The sequence below is a fragment of the Danio rerio genome, chromosome 20 (genome assembly GCF_052040795.2).
Source record: "Danio rerio strain M-AB ecotype USA chromosome 20, GRCz13ab, whole genome shotgun sequence".
Taxonomy (NCBI): Eukaryota; Metazoa; Chordata; class Actinopteri; order Cypriniformes; family Danionidae; genus Danio; species Danio rerio.
This window is the reverse complement of record NC_141040.1, coordinates 40,276,148-40,292,220: the sequence shown is the minus strand read 5'-3', so window position 1 is coordinate 40,292,220 and position 16,073 is coordinate 40,276,148. Positions and strand designations below refer to the sequence as shown.

The following is a 16,073-nucleotide window of genomic DNA, read 5'->3' as shown; positions in this document are numbered from 1 at the left end:
TTTAGATGTTAACCCAAATCTTGAACCACAAACACACGTAAACATAATTTTTAGCAGTACATAAATTTCAAGTGTCCTAATCTGAATATACAGTAGCATCTACTGCACACTCTCAGAAATAAAAGTATGCGAGGTGTCACTGGGGTGGTACCATTTCAAAAGGTACACATTTGTACTTAAAGAGTCCATAATGGAACCTCTAAAATATATATTGTTAACTAAACATTTTAAGAGGAACCCTTTTGTACTTTTAAGGTACTAATACCTTCAAGGTATGGACCTTTTAGGTACTAATTTGTACTTTTTGAAAAGGTAACACCCCAGTGACAGCTAGCATACCTTTTTTTTTCTAAGAGTGTAGTATGAGAGCTGTTCGGCTGTCTTAGTTATAATACTGTGGTGTTTGCAGACGAAAGACTAAATATAACAGCAACTAGATATCCTATTGTTTTCAGAAGCCTACGTCAGTAGGAGTAGGAGAACGATCTGTGTGAATGAGGCGCTCGCTGTGGCCTCTACAAAAGCCCATTCATATTGTGCCAGTCTTTTTCAGAACATCTTGAGGCTGTATTGCTGCATCCAAGGCTCCATCGCTCTCTCAGCATAGAGTGATGCACTGTCCAGCTCAATTTTGAATGCTGGAGTATTAAGATATGTAGAATATCTCCTAATCGTCTCATGATTTTTTTCAGTCTGCTTTGTTTTGCTGCAAAACTGATGACTTTCTTTAAGTATGCTTCTACATGTATAATATTATTCATTATTCCTGTAATTTGTAAAGTAGATCTTTGTAAATGTAAAAGGTCTGCAATGTTTGATTTGACACAATAAGTCGGCAGGAATTCCAGCTTCACTTCTAAACGTCTGTATACATAATTTAGCCTATATGGTTTTCATTGGCTGGCTGCAACATTTTAAATGGTTTATGTGGTTAATGTCAAGAGTAGTTACTTATTTTTTGTTGAGGCAAACCATTAATGCACGAAAAACTCTCATTACAACCACTGAAGCTGTAAAATGAATCTTACATTGTATCTGCACTTTGTTGTTCATGATGAGAGAACTGTAGATAACAGAATTAAGCCAGTAATTGTGCATTCTCAATAAAACAGAAGCGTAATCAGTGCTTAGTAATTTAAACAATTCTGATTGGCCGTTGTGTTTATAAGCTTAACAGAAACATATATGATTGGTTATTCTGAGCACTGCAACAATTATAAATAAATCAGATGAAGGTAGCATGTGTAGTTAAAGTCAGCTTTATTGTCAATTTAACTCTCAGACCCAATAGGTGCCTAACATAATTGTAATACAAAAGTAGAAATTGCCATAAATACAATTACACATATAATATAATCTAAAAAATATTATTGTAGATTTAATTGTAGACAGTAATAATATTTGATCAGTTTACTCAAATTGTGCAGGGGCTTGAATTCAATAATTATGTGTAGGATGGGGTCAGCGTGGTGGCACAATGGGTAGCGCTGTCACCTCACAGCAAGAAGGTCGCTGGTTCGAGCTTTGGTGTGTCTGTATGGCGTTTGCATGTTCTCCCCATGTTTGCGTGGGTTTCCTTTGAGTGCTCCGGTTTCCCCATAGTGTATGTGTGTGAATGAGAGTGTATAGGTGTTTCCCAGTGATAGATTGCGACTGGTAGGGCATCTGCTGCGTAAAACATATTCTGTTGAACACAAAAATATATCTTGTAGCTAGCTGGAAACCAATAGCCATTGACTTCTTTGGTTTTTGTTTTTCCTATATGGAAGTCAGTCGTTACTAGGCATGGGCCTGTATAAAATTCTGATAATATGATAACCTTGGATAAAAATATCACGGTTTCATGGTATTGTGATTACTGCTCTAAAATATATTCTTTTTAAATGTCTGGGTAAAAAACTAAAACTTTTTCCCTTTTGAACATATTTTGTAGCAGTAAACATGTCAGGTTAAATAAATCAAATCAATGATTGACTTCTGCTGTCGTCATTAGTTTCAAAAACACAGATTTCTTTACAATTTAAAACCTCTTTGGATATCTTTTCTGCTGGAGATACTGTTGTCCTAAAAAACAAAAACAAAAAAGTAAATAAAAAAAAACTTGCATATCTTAGGAACGGTATAACAAAAAATTTTGACCATTTTAAAACCTTAATTTTTCCAAACCGTGTTATAACTTAAAAATAGTTATTGTCCCATGCCTAGTCGTTACAGGTTTACAACTTTTGTCAAAAGAGTTTCTTTACAGTTAAGTTAAATCGCAGATCAAATCGAAATTGCAATATCTGTCAAAAGAATTGTAATTACATTTCCCCTAATCGCACAGCCCTGGTATAGGTTCAGGTTGATCAATTAATTTTTCCAATGTTTATTCGGATTAATGAATAATTGAATCAGTGGTGTACAATATAGCTGAGAGAGCACCCGCAACTGAAATTTAAATATATAAAAATGACAAGTTATTTGAGAACTTCACCTCATTTAAGTAAGAAACCACAAGCAAAACAAGAAACCTTTATAATAGCACAACAGGGGCACTTTAACACATTTATCCAGCTTCATGCTGTGGTTTCATATCAGCTTGTGTTTTCCTCTTGCCTGTTTTGCCTGTCTGACATTTAGCTAAAAGACATTAAGTACGCACTGTTTCCTTGAGAAGCCTTTTTTTATGTTACGGAAGACCATTGTTGAAGTGTGTTAAATCCATTCAAATACCAGAACAAATCCACACCAACAAAGCTGCTCATTTACTGGTTTGCTGATTCTGCAAGTCACACATGATTACAACATGGGATTAATATTAAAATGCAGTCAGGGGTCTACAAGATGGGATTGGAGCAGGATTCTCCCAGAAATAAAACTCTGAACTGTGCATTTTATAAATGTCTAGCGTAAAATGTATGTAAGCCTTTATATTGTTTTAAAGGGCGACACGGTGGCTCAGTGGTTAGCACTGTCACTTCACAGCAAGAAGGTCACTTGGCGGTTCATTCCGCTGTGGCATCCCCAGATAAATAAAGGGACTAAGTGAAGGAAAATGAATGAATGAATTGTTTTAAAGCAGGCATCTCAAACTGCTGGCCATTTGCGGCCATCCCTCTTCCTCCCTCCCGCCCGCAACTGATGTAACAAGTAACAAGATTTGGACCACCAAAACATATATATTTAAAACCACTATCATTGTTGTGCAGTCGCATATAGCCACTTGTGAACGTTTAAAGCATAACACTGTATATCCGGGTTACTTTTGGTTTCTCTCAGCATGCAGTCGAGAGTAATGAACATGCAGATTATGTCCGGGGCTGAATTAAACGTTAAAATATATGTCCTCAAGTGCTCAATTTTTACTAAAGCTCTATTTCTGAAAATATTCAAGGGTCATTTGATTATAATTATTTTTATACCACATGTCTTTTGTTGTACAAGCACTTCTTTATGTTATGATGGTGGTGTAAATATAATAATTTTGCCAATATTCGATTTAAATGATCTCTTTAATAGATTTTACTCATGTGCGTATTCAAATTTGTATAGAGCATGTGCATTAGTAAAGTTTTACTACTGGCTGAATTGATCATGTTAAAGTAAAAGTGAATATATACATAATTTTGATGTAGTTTTACTAAAAATAATGATATTGAGAAGAAAAATTGCCAGTACTCAAGTCACTTAAGTTACTCAATCTGCTTTTTGCTGTCTTACGCTATCTGTTAAGCTTCTGGGTAAGCAACAATTGATTGGGACATAATAATAATAATTGTTATTATTAAATTGCAGGATTTCCATTTCAATTTAACCAACCACTTCAATATTTAGAACAAGAAACAAAAAGAATGAGCTTTGACTGCATATACTCTGGGGAAGAAAGTCTGAGTGCATCAATTACTTCAGGTTTCCACTTTTTTCTTGTGCTTGAATGCTAAAACGGTCCACCTTTGAATTGTCAGTCACTTATATGGCCCCCTGCAATTTGAGTTTGAGACCCCTGTTTTAAAGGTATAGTTGACCCAAAACTGAAAATTCTGCCGTCATTTACTCACCCTTTACTTGTTCAGAACCTGTTTGGATTTCTTTCACTTTAAGGTGTAATAAATAAAGTATTTTTATTTTAAAATAGTTTTTAGTATTGATGTGGCGGCTGTTGCTTTTTCTTCCAGCAGCCAACGTTACGGCCTGAGTTCAATTGTTCATCAACTTTAATATTCCACTGATGTTCCAAACCTGCCAATTATTTAGCATATTTTTGGACAGCAGTTGGTTTTTGCTGATTGCAAAGTACACTTTAGATTGCATTCAAATTAAATTTCATTCATAACGGTGTCGTTTAATGATTGGACTAAATTAGTAACTGGTTTGTTTTTGCCTCTAGGATGGTCGGGTGTCCTTTATTGGCCATCAGCTGGGCGGTGTGGCCTTGCCCGCAAATAACCGGGACCAACAGGTCAAGTTTGCTCGCGCCATCCAAATCACCTACTACCTCCGCAACCTTGGCCCAGTGGTGCAGGACATCATTGCTGAGAAGTGGGAGACTGAATTCTGTAAGCTGGTGCACCAACTGGCTACAGACAGCCAGGAACTACACATCCAGTCGCTCACGTCCTTCAGCTTATGGCGGGACTTCCACAAGACAGGCGTATTGGCCAAGAGCGAGGTGCTGGTCAGCTTGGTGCTGGTGCTCTTGGCAGCCACCATCTCCAGCTCTATGCGGGACTGCTTACGCGGAAAGCCCTTTCTGGGCCTGTTGGGCGTCCTCACCATCTGCATCGCCAACGTGACGGCAGCTGGGATATTTTTCATCTCTGATGGGAAATTTAACTCTACGCTGCTCGGGATCCCCTTTTTTGCCATGGGTAAGTGCAGCTTTCTTCACAGAGACGGTGGTGATTGTGTGTGGGATTATTGTAATTGCTGTGTGACCCCTCAGGAGGGGGGTGTAATTGTTTTCACGGCAGACATCGGGGTCAGTCCTTGTGCAACAATAGGTTTTATCATTACAGAGGGAGAATCTGTGATATTAAGAATAGAAATGGAAGATAATTTGAGGCCAACGATTTTGTGCCACAATGAAAAGTCTTTGAATGTTTGCTTGAAAAGCCCATAATGGTGAAGAATGTCAAGTTAAAATAAATATAAATTGAGGTAGCATTACTATTATAAAGGCAAATCTGAATGATGGAATTGTTAATGTACCATTTATAAAAAAAAAACATGCAGGTCTTTTCTAATGGCTCACTGACAGCAGGAAACTAAATATATGTTTTTTCAATTAAGAATTGCAAAATAAAAATTAGAAAGTATTTTTTACACATGTGGCGCAAGTCCTGTCAAAATTTATAGTTTAAATATTCATGTCAGTTGGTAAAACAAGAATATAAACATATATATTTTAATATGACATAAAATTGTCATGTTTTTTATATTATATTTACAATATGCACATATATGTGTACATATATACATGCATACATGTACCTATATAGATACATATATGCATATATACTGTGTATGTGTGCATATACGCACTTATATGTTCACCTATATGTTCGCCTATATGTTTACCTATATATTAGTAAAATGATCAAATACATAGCTGCTAGACAACAGCCCATGTAGAAATTAATTTTTTAAAATAAAAATACAGTAAAAGAACAAAATTAAGACTAAAAAATGAACAGAAAAAAAAACTAAATAAAAAAAGACAAACCATTTTGTTACACATATCCAACTTTTCCACCATCCTCATACAAGAAAGAATTGACCTTGTAAATGTTTCTGTAAAACATGTAGACATCATAGTTTCCCATCTCCTCTCATTCATTTGCCATAGTTAAGTTCCATAACATGCTAATTAAATGTGAAACCAATTTCAAATGTTTGCACATACATACGTGTTTTGCATTTTTTTAGTTCGTTCTCAGTTATTTCCTTGATAATAGAAAATATGACCTAGGCATCATGTATGACAGTTACCAAAGCGAGATATGAGCTATATAGTAGACATCTTGTATAAACATATAGGGGTTATATGTGGATATAAAGAAGCAATACAGGAGACCTGTATGGCCTGTATATGCACATATACACACCTTTGCCTATATGTGGCATACAGTTGAATTGTCATCCTTTGAATTTTTTTTTTTCTTTTTAGATATTTCTCAAATGATGTTTAACACAGCAAGGAAACTTTCACAGTATGTCTGATAATATTTTTTCTTCTGGAGAAAGTCTTTTTTGTTTTATTTAGGCTAGAATAAAAGCAGTTTTTACTGTTCTAAAAACCATTTTAAGGCCAAAATTATCGGCCACTTAATTTTTTTATAGTCTACAGAGCAAACCATAATTTTACAATAACTTGCTTAACTACCCTAACCTGCCAGTTTAACCAAATTAACCTAGTTAAGCCTTTAAATGTCACTTTAAGCTGTATAGAAGTGTCTTGAAAAATATCTAGTAAAATATTATTTACTGTCATCATTGAAAATACAAAAATAAATCAGTTACTAGAAATGATATATTAAAACTATTATGTTTAGAAATGTATTGAAAAAAAAAATCTCTCTATTTGGGGAAAAAATAAACTGGGGGAAAAAATAAACTGGGGATAATAATTTAGGGGGGCTAATAATTCCGTATAACTGTATAAAAACATATATGCAGTATATATAATACATTTAGGTTTCATACATGTGCCATGCAAGGTAAAATCAGCCTATAATAAATGTATTGCAGTAAACTACATTAAAAAGATGCCGTAAGCTTGGTACCCACTATAATGTGTTTGTACAGGAAGTGGTGTTAATCTGAACAGCATCAATGTATGACATTGCTTTAATATGCAAAATAGCTTAATAAACAAGTCGTTAATACTCAGAGACCTACATTATAAACATATTCTTACCTAATTTTTTTTTACTGTCACTGGAATACGTCCCAACAAAATCTTCCATCTATGGACAACAGTTGCTAAATTAATCAGTGTTTTGAACAATCATCACTCTGAATGATTCAATGACTGCTTTGTTCTTAAATTAAAGGCTAAATGGTGTCTAAAATGTTATATTTTTTCAGAACTTCAGTACCTACTTGGTAGGTATTTCTTGAATATATGCTATATTGACCATGTTGTCATTGTTATGGGTCTCTCAGCATCAATTTTGTGGTGAATTCTGACATGCATTTGTCATATACTTTTTTTATTTACAGAAAGTCACATACAGTACCTTTAGTATGATTGTTATTTTATGGTGGTATAAAAGCACTGAGTAAATGATTCAGTAGCTATGTTTTCATTCACCCATTTTTGATCCGCATTTTGTATATGCGCATAAAAAAAGGTTGATGCAAACGCCAATATGCGCATACATTTTTTCAATGTGCATAAAAAAGCAAATGTGCATAACTGAGATAGGATAAACTTTTGTTCGATAAGAAAAGATGTGCATAAACTACGTTGGAAACACTTTTTGCAAACAAATTCCAGTATGTGCATTAAAAAAGTTTTTGTTATAAGAGATAATGTGAAACCAAGAGGTTGAGCACATTGTAAAGCATCTGAAATTTTGTTTTGGTCATTCTGATTATATTATGAATTACCTCCAGAATCAATTGTCTGTGCTCCGCATCTGACGCCTTCAAACACCACCGTGAGTTCATTTTGTGTCGGCATATTGTTTTCTGAGGGGCAAGGCATTAAATAAATAAGGAAAAGATTGGCGCAGCTTCTCTTACTGCATTAAATTCCATTTTTACTATTGATATTTGATAGTTAATCAAGAAGTGACTATTTTGCTTTATTCGCATGTCTTATATGCGATATTCCAGTTTGATCTCATGAGGAAACGAAAATATTTTACGTTTTGTCAGTTTAGTGGCTAATTCGTACAAATTCTTACGAGTTCAGTCGTACAAAAATGTATGATTTTAAAAAGGAGGCGAATTAGATGTACGAATTCATACGAATTAGCCATAAAATCAAAAATTATGAATTGTTAAGAGATTGCATTTGATATTCCAGTTTTGCGACACATTTTTGGGTAGAAGCATAGCTACTGACACATTCAGTCATATTGTTTGTGAATAAATCAATGTTTTTGAATGAACTGGTTAAATGAACAATTTATTGAGTCATTCTGTCATTTGTTGCCACCTTCTGGCATAACTATTCTGGCCTGTCAAGAATCACACAAACTACAGACAAAAGCAAAATAACAATTATTCATTTCTTTATTTGTTTTCTTTTTGGCTTAGTCCCTTCATTAGTCTGGGGCTGCCACAGGTGAATGAACTGCCGACTTACCAAGCACGTTTTACGCAGCTGATGCCCTTCCAGCCACAACCCAACACTGGGAAGCACCCACACACTCTTGCACACTCTCACATACACTATGGCCAAATTAGCTTATTCCATTCACCTATACCGCATGTGTTTGGACTGTGGGGCAAACCGGAGCACCCAGAGGAAACCCATGTGAACACAGTGTGAACATGCAAACTCCACACAGAAGTGCCAACTGATGCAGCCGGGGCTTGAACCAGTGACCTTCTTGCTGTGAGGTGATTGTGCTAGCCACTGCGCCACCGTGCTGCCAGTAAAATAATATGTAAAGAAAATGTATAGATAACATATATAGAGAATATAGCAGAAAACATTTTACTTTGGGTTAATGACAGTTTTTTTGCTTTTATACAGCATGCCCTACAATTTTAGGTCCTCCTAATGACTAGTAGAAAATCTTGTTGTTACATAACAATGTCTGTTTGACTGAAACCTAATCCAGAATTAATAATGTAATAAATCTAAAAAGTGACATTAGAATGCAAACACCTGTCTTTGCGCAAAAAATGTAATGTGAATCTGAAGGAACAATTACGTCTGCAGAACATTTATCCTTTTACAAGAATTAGCTCCCTTTCTTCCTATTGTTCATGCATTTTGGGAGGATAATAAGGAGCAGTCATTAATTTCCGACAGTGCTGTGTTCTTTCTGACGTGTTATTTTGGTGCACCCCTGGGAACACAATCTAGCAAGCTAAAACAAACTTGGAAATTTAACGAACTCCGAACTCAACACATCTTGCAGGTGTTAAAAACACCCTTAGATTTTACACCTGTCTAGGTTGCATTAGATGCCCTTAGGTAACGACTGTCACAACCCTCAACTGAGTGGAACTAATTAGCTTCCAGTTTAAAGCACGTCGATTTGTTTGCTCCTGTGGAGGTAGAATCATGATTCTCTCAAAACAAGGATATACAGGGTGCAAAAGCACAATTATGGCAATTAAAGCATTCTTATTTTCAGTCAGCCACTGCGATGAGTTTGCTTATTGTTGCAGCGCGATAGAATAATCATCCAACAATTACACATGGCATTCGATTTGAAGAAGCACTGTCAGTAAAGAGACCGGCTGTACTGTAGGATTTTATGATCATGAATGCCCTTGCGGAGCTTCTGGATCAAGGGTAATAATGCTTGGTGCTGTATTGTATACTCTTAAGCTCTAGCCAGGCATTTACGGTGTCCCTAATGATCCAGACCCCTCAGATACTCAGTCTTATTGCAAGGCTAGCCCAGCGTGAAAGATTAATTGCTCCCTGACCACTGGATTTTGAGCTCTTTGCAGAATACCACAGGACTTGTGATTTACTGTGCTTTGCATTTGAGCTGCACGGAAAGGACAATCTGGAGGAATAGATTTTGTCCTGCTGGCGAAGATGAATGGTGACAGTCTACAAGGCACATCACAATGTGCTGCCGGGACCCGGGGGACACAGGGTTGTTTTCGTCGGGTTGGTGAAGTGGCATTGGATTCAAGTTTGTGAAAGGTATTTGGATATATATATTAGCTACAAATATGGTGCATAAGTCATTTGGACAACTTTTAGATGGGTTGTTATGAGCTGCATAAATAATTTTAGTCTTCGACGGGACAATAATTAGATTGGAAGTAAATTATGACAGAATACTCATTTTAGGGTGACCTGTCCCTTTAAAGGGACTTGGCGGAAGATGGATGCTCTGCAGAAAACAATGTGGGACACTGTTGTGTGAGACAATGAATGGGGTGCCTGCTATACCTTCAATTTAAGTTTGGAGGTTATTTTTATTCAGACGCATAGAGCAAGGGGTCTATTTATAGACTTGCTTCCTGCCACACGTCTTAGTGGCGGCGCGGCGAATGCTTTGTTCTGCTGGGACAAATGACAGGATAGGAAATCAATGTCGGAGTACTCACTCACCTCCTGATCTCAGTGTACAAACAGTAAAGCTATTTGGTGCTGCCACTGCTGACGTATGACGTGCCTTCCTCGTGGAAATCACAAATCATGTGATTATAGGCTAATTCTCATATAATGTAGCAAATATTTTGGTTTTTAAAACTAATCAATATTTTAGTTTGCATGTTCTCCCCTTGTTTGCGTGAGTCCTCTGGGTTTTCCAGTTTTCCCCCCTATCTGAAGACATGCGTTATAGGTGAATTGAATAAACTAAGTTGGCCGTAGTGTATGTGTGTGAATGTGAGAGTGAATGGGTGTTCCCAGTTCTGAGTTGCAGCCGGAAGGGCATTCGCTGTGTAAAACATATGCTGGATAAGTTGGCTGTTCATTCCACTATGGTGGTCCCTGATGAATAGAGGGACTAAGCCAAAGGGAAATGAAACGAAATGAATGAATGTTAGAAATTACTGTATATTAAAACATCTGCCATCAAAGGGTATCAGTTTTGCATATTAAAATAATAGGTGGATTGCTTTATTAGGAATAGGTATTGAAGTTCTGTGATGTCTTAATGACTTTTGAAAATGTACATAAATACTTATTCTTACAACTGATTTTGCTTTTACAGACTATATCACAACAAAAAAAGCTATTCTGTCAGAAAGGAGGCAGATTGGGACAGCATTAATAGACAAAGCAGCGGACCAACCAGATTGTACAACATATGAAAAGTTAATTTGGTCAATTTAAAATCTTTTAGCCAAAGCCTGTCATCAAAGTGATTGTGTATTATTACCTCTAGGAACCGTCTTGAGCGGCTGCGCTCCCACAGAGCGGACTTACGTACACCACCAAAAGCCAGTTATGACTCTGTTCATTGCATTTCGTCTCTGTGTTTTGAGGCACAGTTAATTTATTGTAAAAGATATGGACCCACAGTGGCTTCTACTACCAGAGCAAATTCTATTTTTCTTGATATTTGGCACTAGTTTTTGAGGACATGACAATGACTCTTAAACTCATTGTAAGGAAACAGTCCTTTATTCGCAAATGTTTTATTCGATGTTTCAGTTTTCCGCAGTTTACTTCACATGGAAAAAGGTAGCTATTGATTTAGAAGGAATATTACTTTTCAGTCAAAATACTATATTTATAGTGAAATATATTGTTTACTCTGTTGTTCAAATGATCTTAAGACTGGGGAGGACAAGCAATAAGTTAGGACAGGTGTTACATTTCTATAAACAAACTGATAAATTATGCAGCTAATTTGTTGCAAACCAACTGCTGGCTTAGGTTCTAATCTCAATTAATGTAAATCTCTAGTGTTTTGTTTTTGTTTATACAACAATTCAGTCTGGTTCTTGAATCTGATTGGCTGATAGCTGTTCGGTATTCTAACAATAACAGCTCTCGTTCATTACTCCGCCCACATACAGCAACAAACAGCGGAAACTCTACAGTTTGACAAATATTGCTGCTGTTGGGCAACATAATGTACTTTTGAGGCTTTTTTAGTCGAGAATGTAGTCGTTTAGATTGCAACTATGCCGTTTATTTATAAGGATAGTGCCTATTTTAAAATATGTCTAATTTCTTGTCATTGAGCAAAGCAAAGACTGTTGATGATGTTCCTCCACAAAATGGCAACAGAGGCTGCATAATAAGCCCTTAGAGGATAAAAACAGCGTAATGTCTAACTACAGGTGATCAAATCATTATTAAATAGGTAAATGACATTCTACTGCAAGTAGATCTCTCTCTTTTGCATGTTGTAGTGTTGTATATACCATATAATTGTAGTGTATTTGATGTGTGAGATAGGACTTGCATATTAAGAATGTATTTACTTTGTGTTGGCCACTCTTTGTATAGGATACTTTTTCCCTGTATGTGTTTAGCTTCTTCCTTATTGCAAACACAACAGTAATCTGGTAGTGTTGGCACTGCTTTGGCTTTTTCTGGGATAATTATTGTGATCTCCCGATTGCAACAGAGAAATACTGGGAAATCTCTGTAGACTGTTCATGCCGTTTTAGTCTTATAATCATAAAATGACAGCAAAATCACCTGTTTTGCCTTTACTTTAGACATTACACTGGAGAATCATTCCAATACTAGTTCTAAAGTGATGTTGGTGAAGTAGCAACGGCTTCTGCTGTTTTGATGTCAGCTGCAAATGTGAATGAATGGCAGAAAAAAGTCATTTTTCTTACAAAAGGGTTTTTAGACTCTCGTGTTTGATATTTTTATATACACGATTATGCCATCTAACTGTTGTATAAACGCAATATCACACTCGTAGCAATGCGATATAGCTGTATATCTTCACTGGTGGGACACTGAGAACGCCTCCAGCCAGTGCTGATATACAGCCATATTGCACTGCTAGGAGTGTGATATATCTTATATATGTAGATATACATTTAAGAACTTAAACTGATCAAAAGCCATTGTTATGTGCTCTTTTTTAAGAATCAGTTTAGGCACTATTTTGAAAGAATAAACATGGCACCAGTATATAAAACAAACAAGCAAAACAAAAACAACGAGACCATTTAAACAGTGATCCGGAAATTTGTTAAGTTAATCTGCTGTTTTGATATTGTCTACACCAAACATGAGCTGTGCGACATGGCTAAAGCCAGCTAGTAGAACCTATCCATAATCAGTGATTCAGGCTTTATTAAATGCGACATTACAAATCACAGATATAGCACAAATCCCGTTCTATTAATCAGGTACATCATTAATAGGCAATGCTGAAGAAGTATTCATTGAACTTTTTCTGCAGACGCTGTCTTTCAGTGACACTTTTAGGTCATAAATGGTCATTACAAAACAATGAAGTTTTGGATTCATCTAATGTGATTTTGCATTTTAATTACTCAAATGCGGTTTAAGTAAAATAAAAAAATAAATAAATGAAATCTGCCAATCATACTGTCTGTCATCCACACAGTATAAAATATATTTAAAATATTTCAGTCTGTGGTTTCCCCCTTCACTCTCTCCAAAAATAGTCTGATCTTCTGCTCTGCTGCATGTTCTGAAACTGAACAGATGCAAGGAGTTCACGCGGTGAGTGAGTCATGTTGACAGCAAAGTAATGAAAATTCATAGAATAAAAGACAGAGCAGAGTTGCAATCCCAACCAAATGATTTTATAAGAAAGCTGAGTTTATCCAGCAGGTTCATATTAACATAACACATTAACATAACATAGAAGTCTATTGTCCAAACCATTGCATGTGATGATTTTTGGAAACATACCACAGATTATGATGAAGGCTAATTTTACCAGTCTTGTAAATTCAGTGGATTCCCTATAGATTTTGCTAGGTTTTTTTTTTTGGCATAAATTGAAAAAAAAAAATTATTCTTCCACCACTGAAAGGCTTAACTCACCCGAAAAATTAAAAATTCTGTTGTTAATAACTCATCTTCATGTCATTCCCTTTCCCTATGACTTTTGTTCATCTTTAGGACACAAATGAAGATATTTTAGTACATATCGACACAGCTTTGAAATGCTCTAGTGTCTCTGTATCTGTGTTTGAACTTGGTGAACAGTGGTAAACCAATGACCTTCATGGCCAATCACAGTCATATCTGTTGAGCATGTGAATACAATAGCCAATCCGTGGTTCCGTGTTTTAAGAACACGCTTAACAGTACTTAAATGTTAGCAGGAAATGAAAATTAATTAAATTTCGATACTAATTGGTACCAAAAATCGATACTAAATCCAAGCGCTCTGTCATCCTCCAAAGACAGCAACAGTATCGACTGTAATCATACTGTAGGATGCTCCAAAAACACTTTTGTGCACAAAAAATTTGATCTGTCTTCTATGTCCGATTAGGACGTGCATTTAGTATGGGCAATAAGCCACTGCATGTTGCATTACTGACTGGCATGTTGTATTGCCTGTAGGGATGTAAACCTACACTGCGATTATCATGCCATCGATTCGGTTCAATTCGATATCTCGGTGCATCAGGGTACGTTGACGACGCTTTCCAAAAACAATTTGATATTTTAAAAGACTTTAGATGGGCTGTTAAAGTATATCGTATAGCTAAAGTGTACATATTTACACTTTTTTTTTTTAACTTGCGAGAAAATGCAACATGCTTAAATGTCAAAAATTAACAAATAAATCTTTTAGTTTGATTTCCTAAAGTCATATGAGTTTGTTAGTTTATGTAATTCGGCTAAAGCCTAGTTATGAAAGAGAAGTGATAAGCATTAAAAACGTAATCAGTTCTAAGAGAAGACAGATGAGAGAGAACTAGATAAAAACACTGACGAACAAATAAAAGAACAAATAATCAAAGAGCAGATTAAGTCACATTTAGGACAAATATCACTAGAGATGTAAGAGAACTTTGACATTTTACCCTGTCAAACGCTTCTTGATAAGAAAGTAGGCCTGTTACTGGAAAACAGCTGAATTATGCTGCTGCTACTGGAAAAATGCAGTTCGTGTCTGGGTTTAAAAGTGCATGTCTGTCGTGAGCCATATTGTAACTGTGTGTGTGTGTATGTGCGCGCAGTGGCATAGTCTCTTCCCAGCATGTCAGTCCTATTGATCGAGCTCATTTAGGCCCACAGACTGTGGAACAGCATGTGCCCTGGGATCTGGACCGTCTCCTTGCAATTCTCTTCACACACGCATGATTGTGCCTGGTCATGGCTAACACACACACACACATACACTCACATAGCCTGGGAAGCCCGTCTCAATCCCTATTCCAGAAACAAACACCAACGGTCACCAGCATTTACAGCAGACCTTTGCTGTCTCCCGCCGGAAAATACAGATGATGGGGTGTTAGTAGATTGAAAACTGGCCACGTTGAAGCCCATTGATTTGCCTCGGCGCTGGAAGGCAAGAGCAAGTCCTGGGGAAGAGATTAGGGGTCTTACCAATGAACTACTTATCACAAATGTCTTCAAGCGTTACATATTACATGCCATTAAGGCTGTGGCTGGATAATTTGCCATTGTCAGGAGGAAGAATCAGGATGAGAGAGGTTTGTTGGACTTTGTAAGCCGAGAGGAAATTTCATTTGCATAGTTTGGTCAGGCATGATGCGCGACCACTGAATCGCTGCGTGAAATAGAAATAGCACCAGACGTCCAGCTAATCTTCAGCCTCCCTGCGTTTGTCATTAATATTCCAGTCTTTTATCTTTCAGTTGTATGATTTATGTTTTGAAAATCATGGAAGATTGGAAATTACAGAAATGGATTTTTTCCATTTAGTGGGTGGCTTCAAGTGGAATAATTGACATTTAAAATGTAGTGGGGAGGTTTTTGTGTGTGCGTGTGTATTGGATGGAAGCTGTTTGAAATTTATGATGTTTGATTGTCATTTTTATGATGCCAGAGAGCACTGAAAGGAAAAGTGTACTGTTTTTTAGTGTGGGAGTACAATTGTTAGGAGAAATCTATCTTCTGGTGGAGGCCTTGAACACACTGACATGTGCTGACAGTAGCATGTTTTACAGTGACATGAAATACTGTCATAGGTTGTAAGGTAGAAACTCCCATGAGTTCTTGTGACTGAAGCCACGCCGTATAGAAAGTGAGTGATGGAAAAGGCTGATCGTGAACTATTCCCTTTAGGAAGTGATTTGTTGTTTAAACAAGTTGAAGTCAGAAATATTAGCCCATGAATTATTAACCCTTCTGTTTTTTTCTCCCCAATTTCAGGAGACCAGATTTTTACAACACATTTCTACACATAATAGTTTAAATAACGAATTTCTAATAACTGATTTATTTGATCTTTGCCATGATGACAGTAAATAATATTTTACTAGATATTTTTCAAGATACTTCTATACAG

At 36.3% G+C, this 16,073-nt stretch overlaps 2 protein-coding genes and 1 long non-coding RNA gene across 4 annotated transcripts in view; 2 read left to right on the top strand and 1 right to left on the bottom strand.

Annotated features, from left to right (window-relative positions):
- adgrf3b (adhesion G protein-coupled receptor F3b) overlaps positions 1 to 16,073 on the top strand; it is a 671,400-nt gene that overhangs the window by 49,076 nt on the left and 606,251 nt on the right. The gene's annotated exons all lie outside the window — the stretch shown is intronic.
- LOC147839397 (uncharacterized) overlaps positions 1 to 16,073 on the bottom strand; it is a 765,501-nt gene that overhangs the window by 703,985 nt on the left and 45,443 nt on the right. The window lies entirely within an intron of this gene.
- The window catches only part of ptchd4 (patched domain containing 4), a 161,018-nt gene that overhangs the window by 112,025 nt on the left and 32,920 nt on the right, over positions 1 to 16,073 (top strand). For both annotated transcript variants that reach the window (XM_087297456.1, NM_001030185.2), the window contains 1 exon segment: positions 4,370 to 4,850. In XM_087297456.1, the coding sequence (XP_087153582.1) occupies positions 4,703 to 4,850 (148 nt within the window). In that variant the 5' untranslated portion in view covers positions 4,370 to 4,702.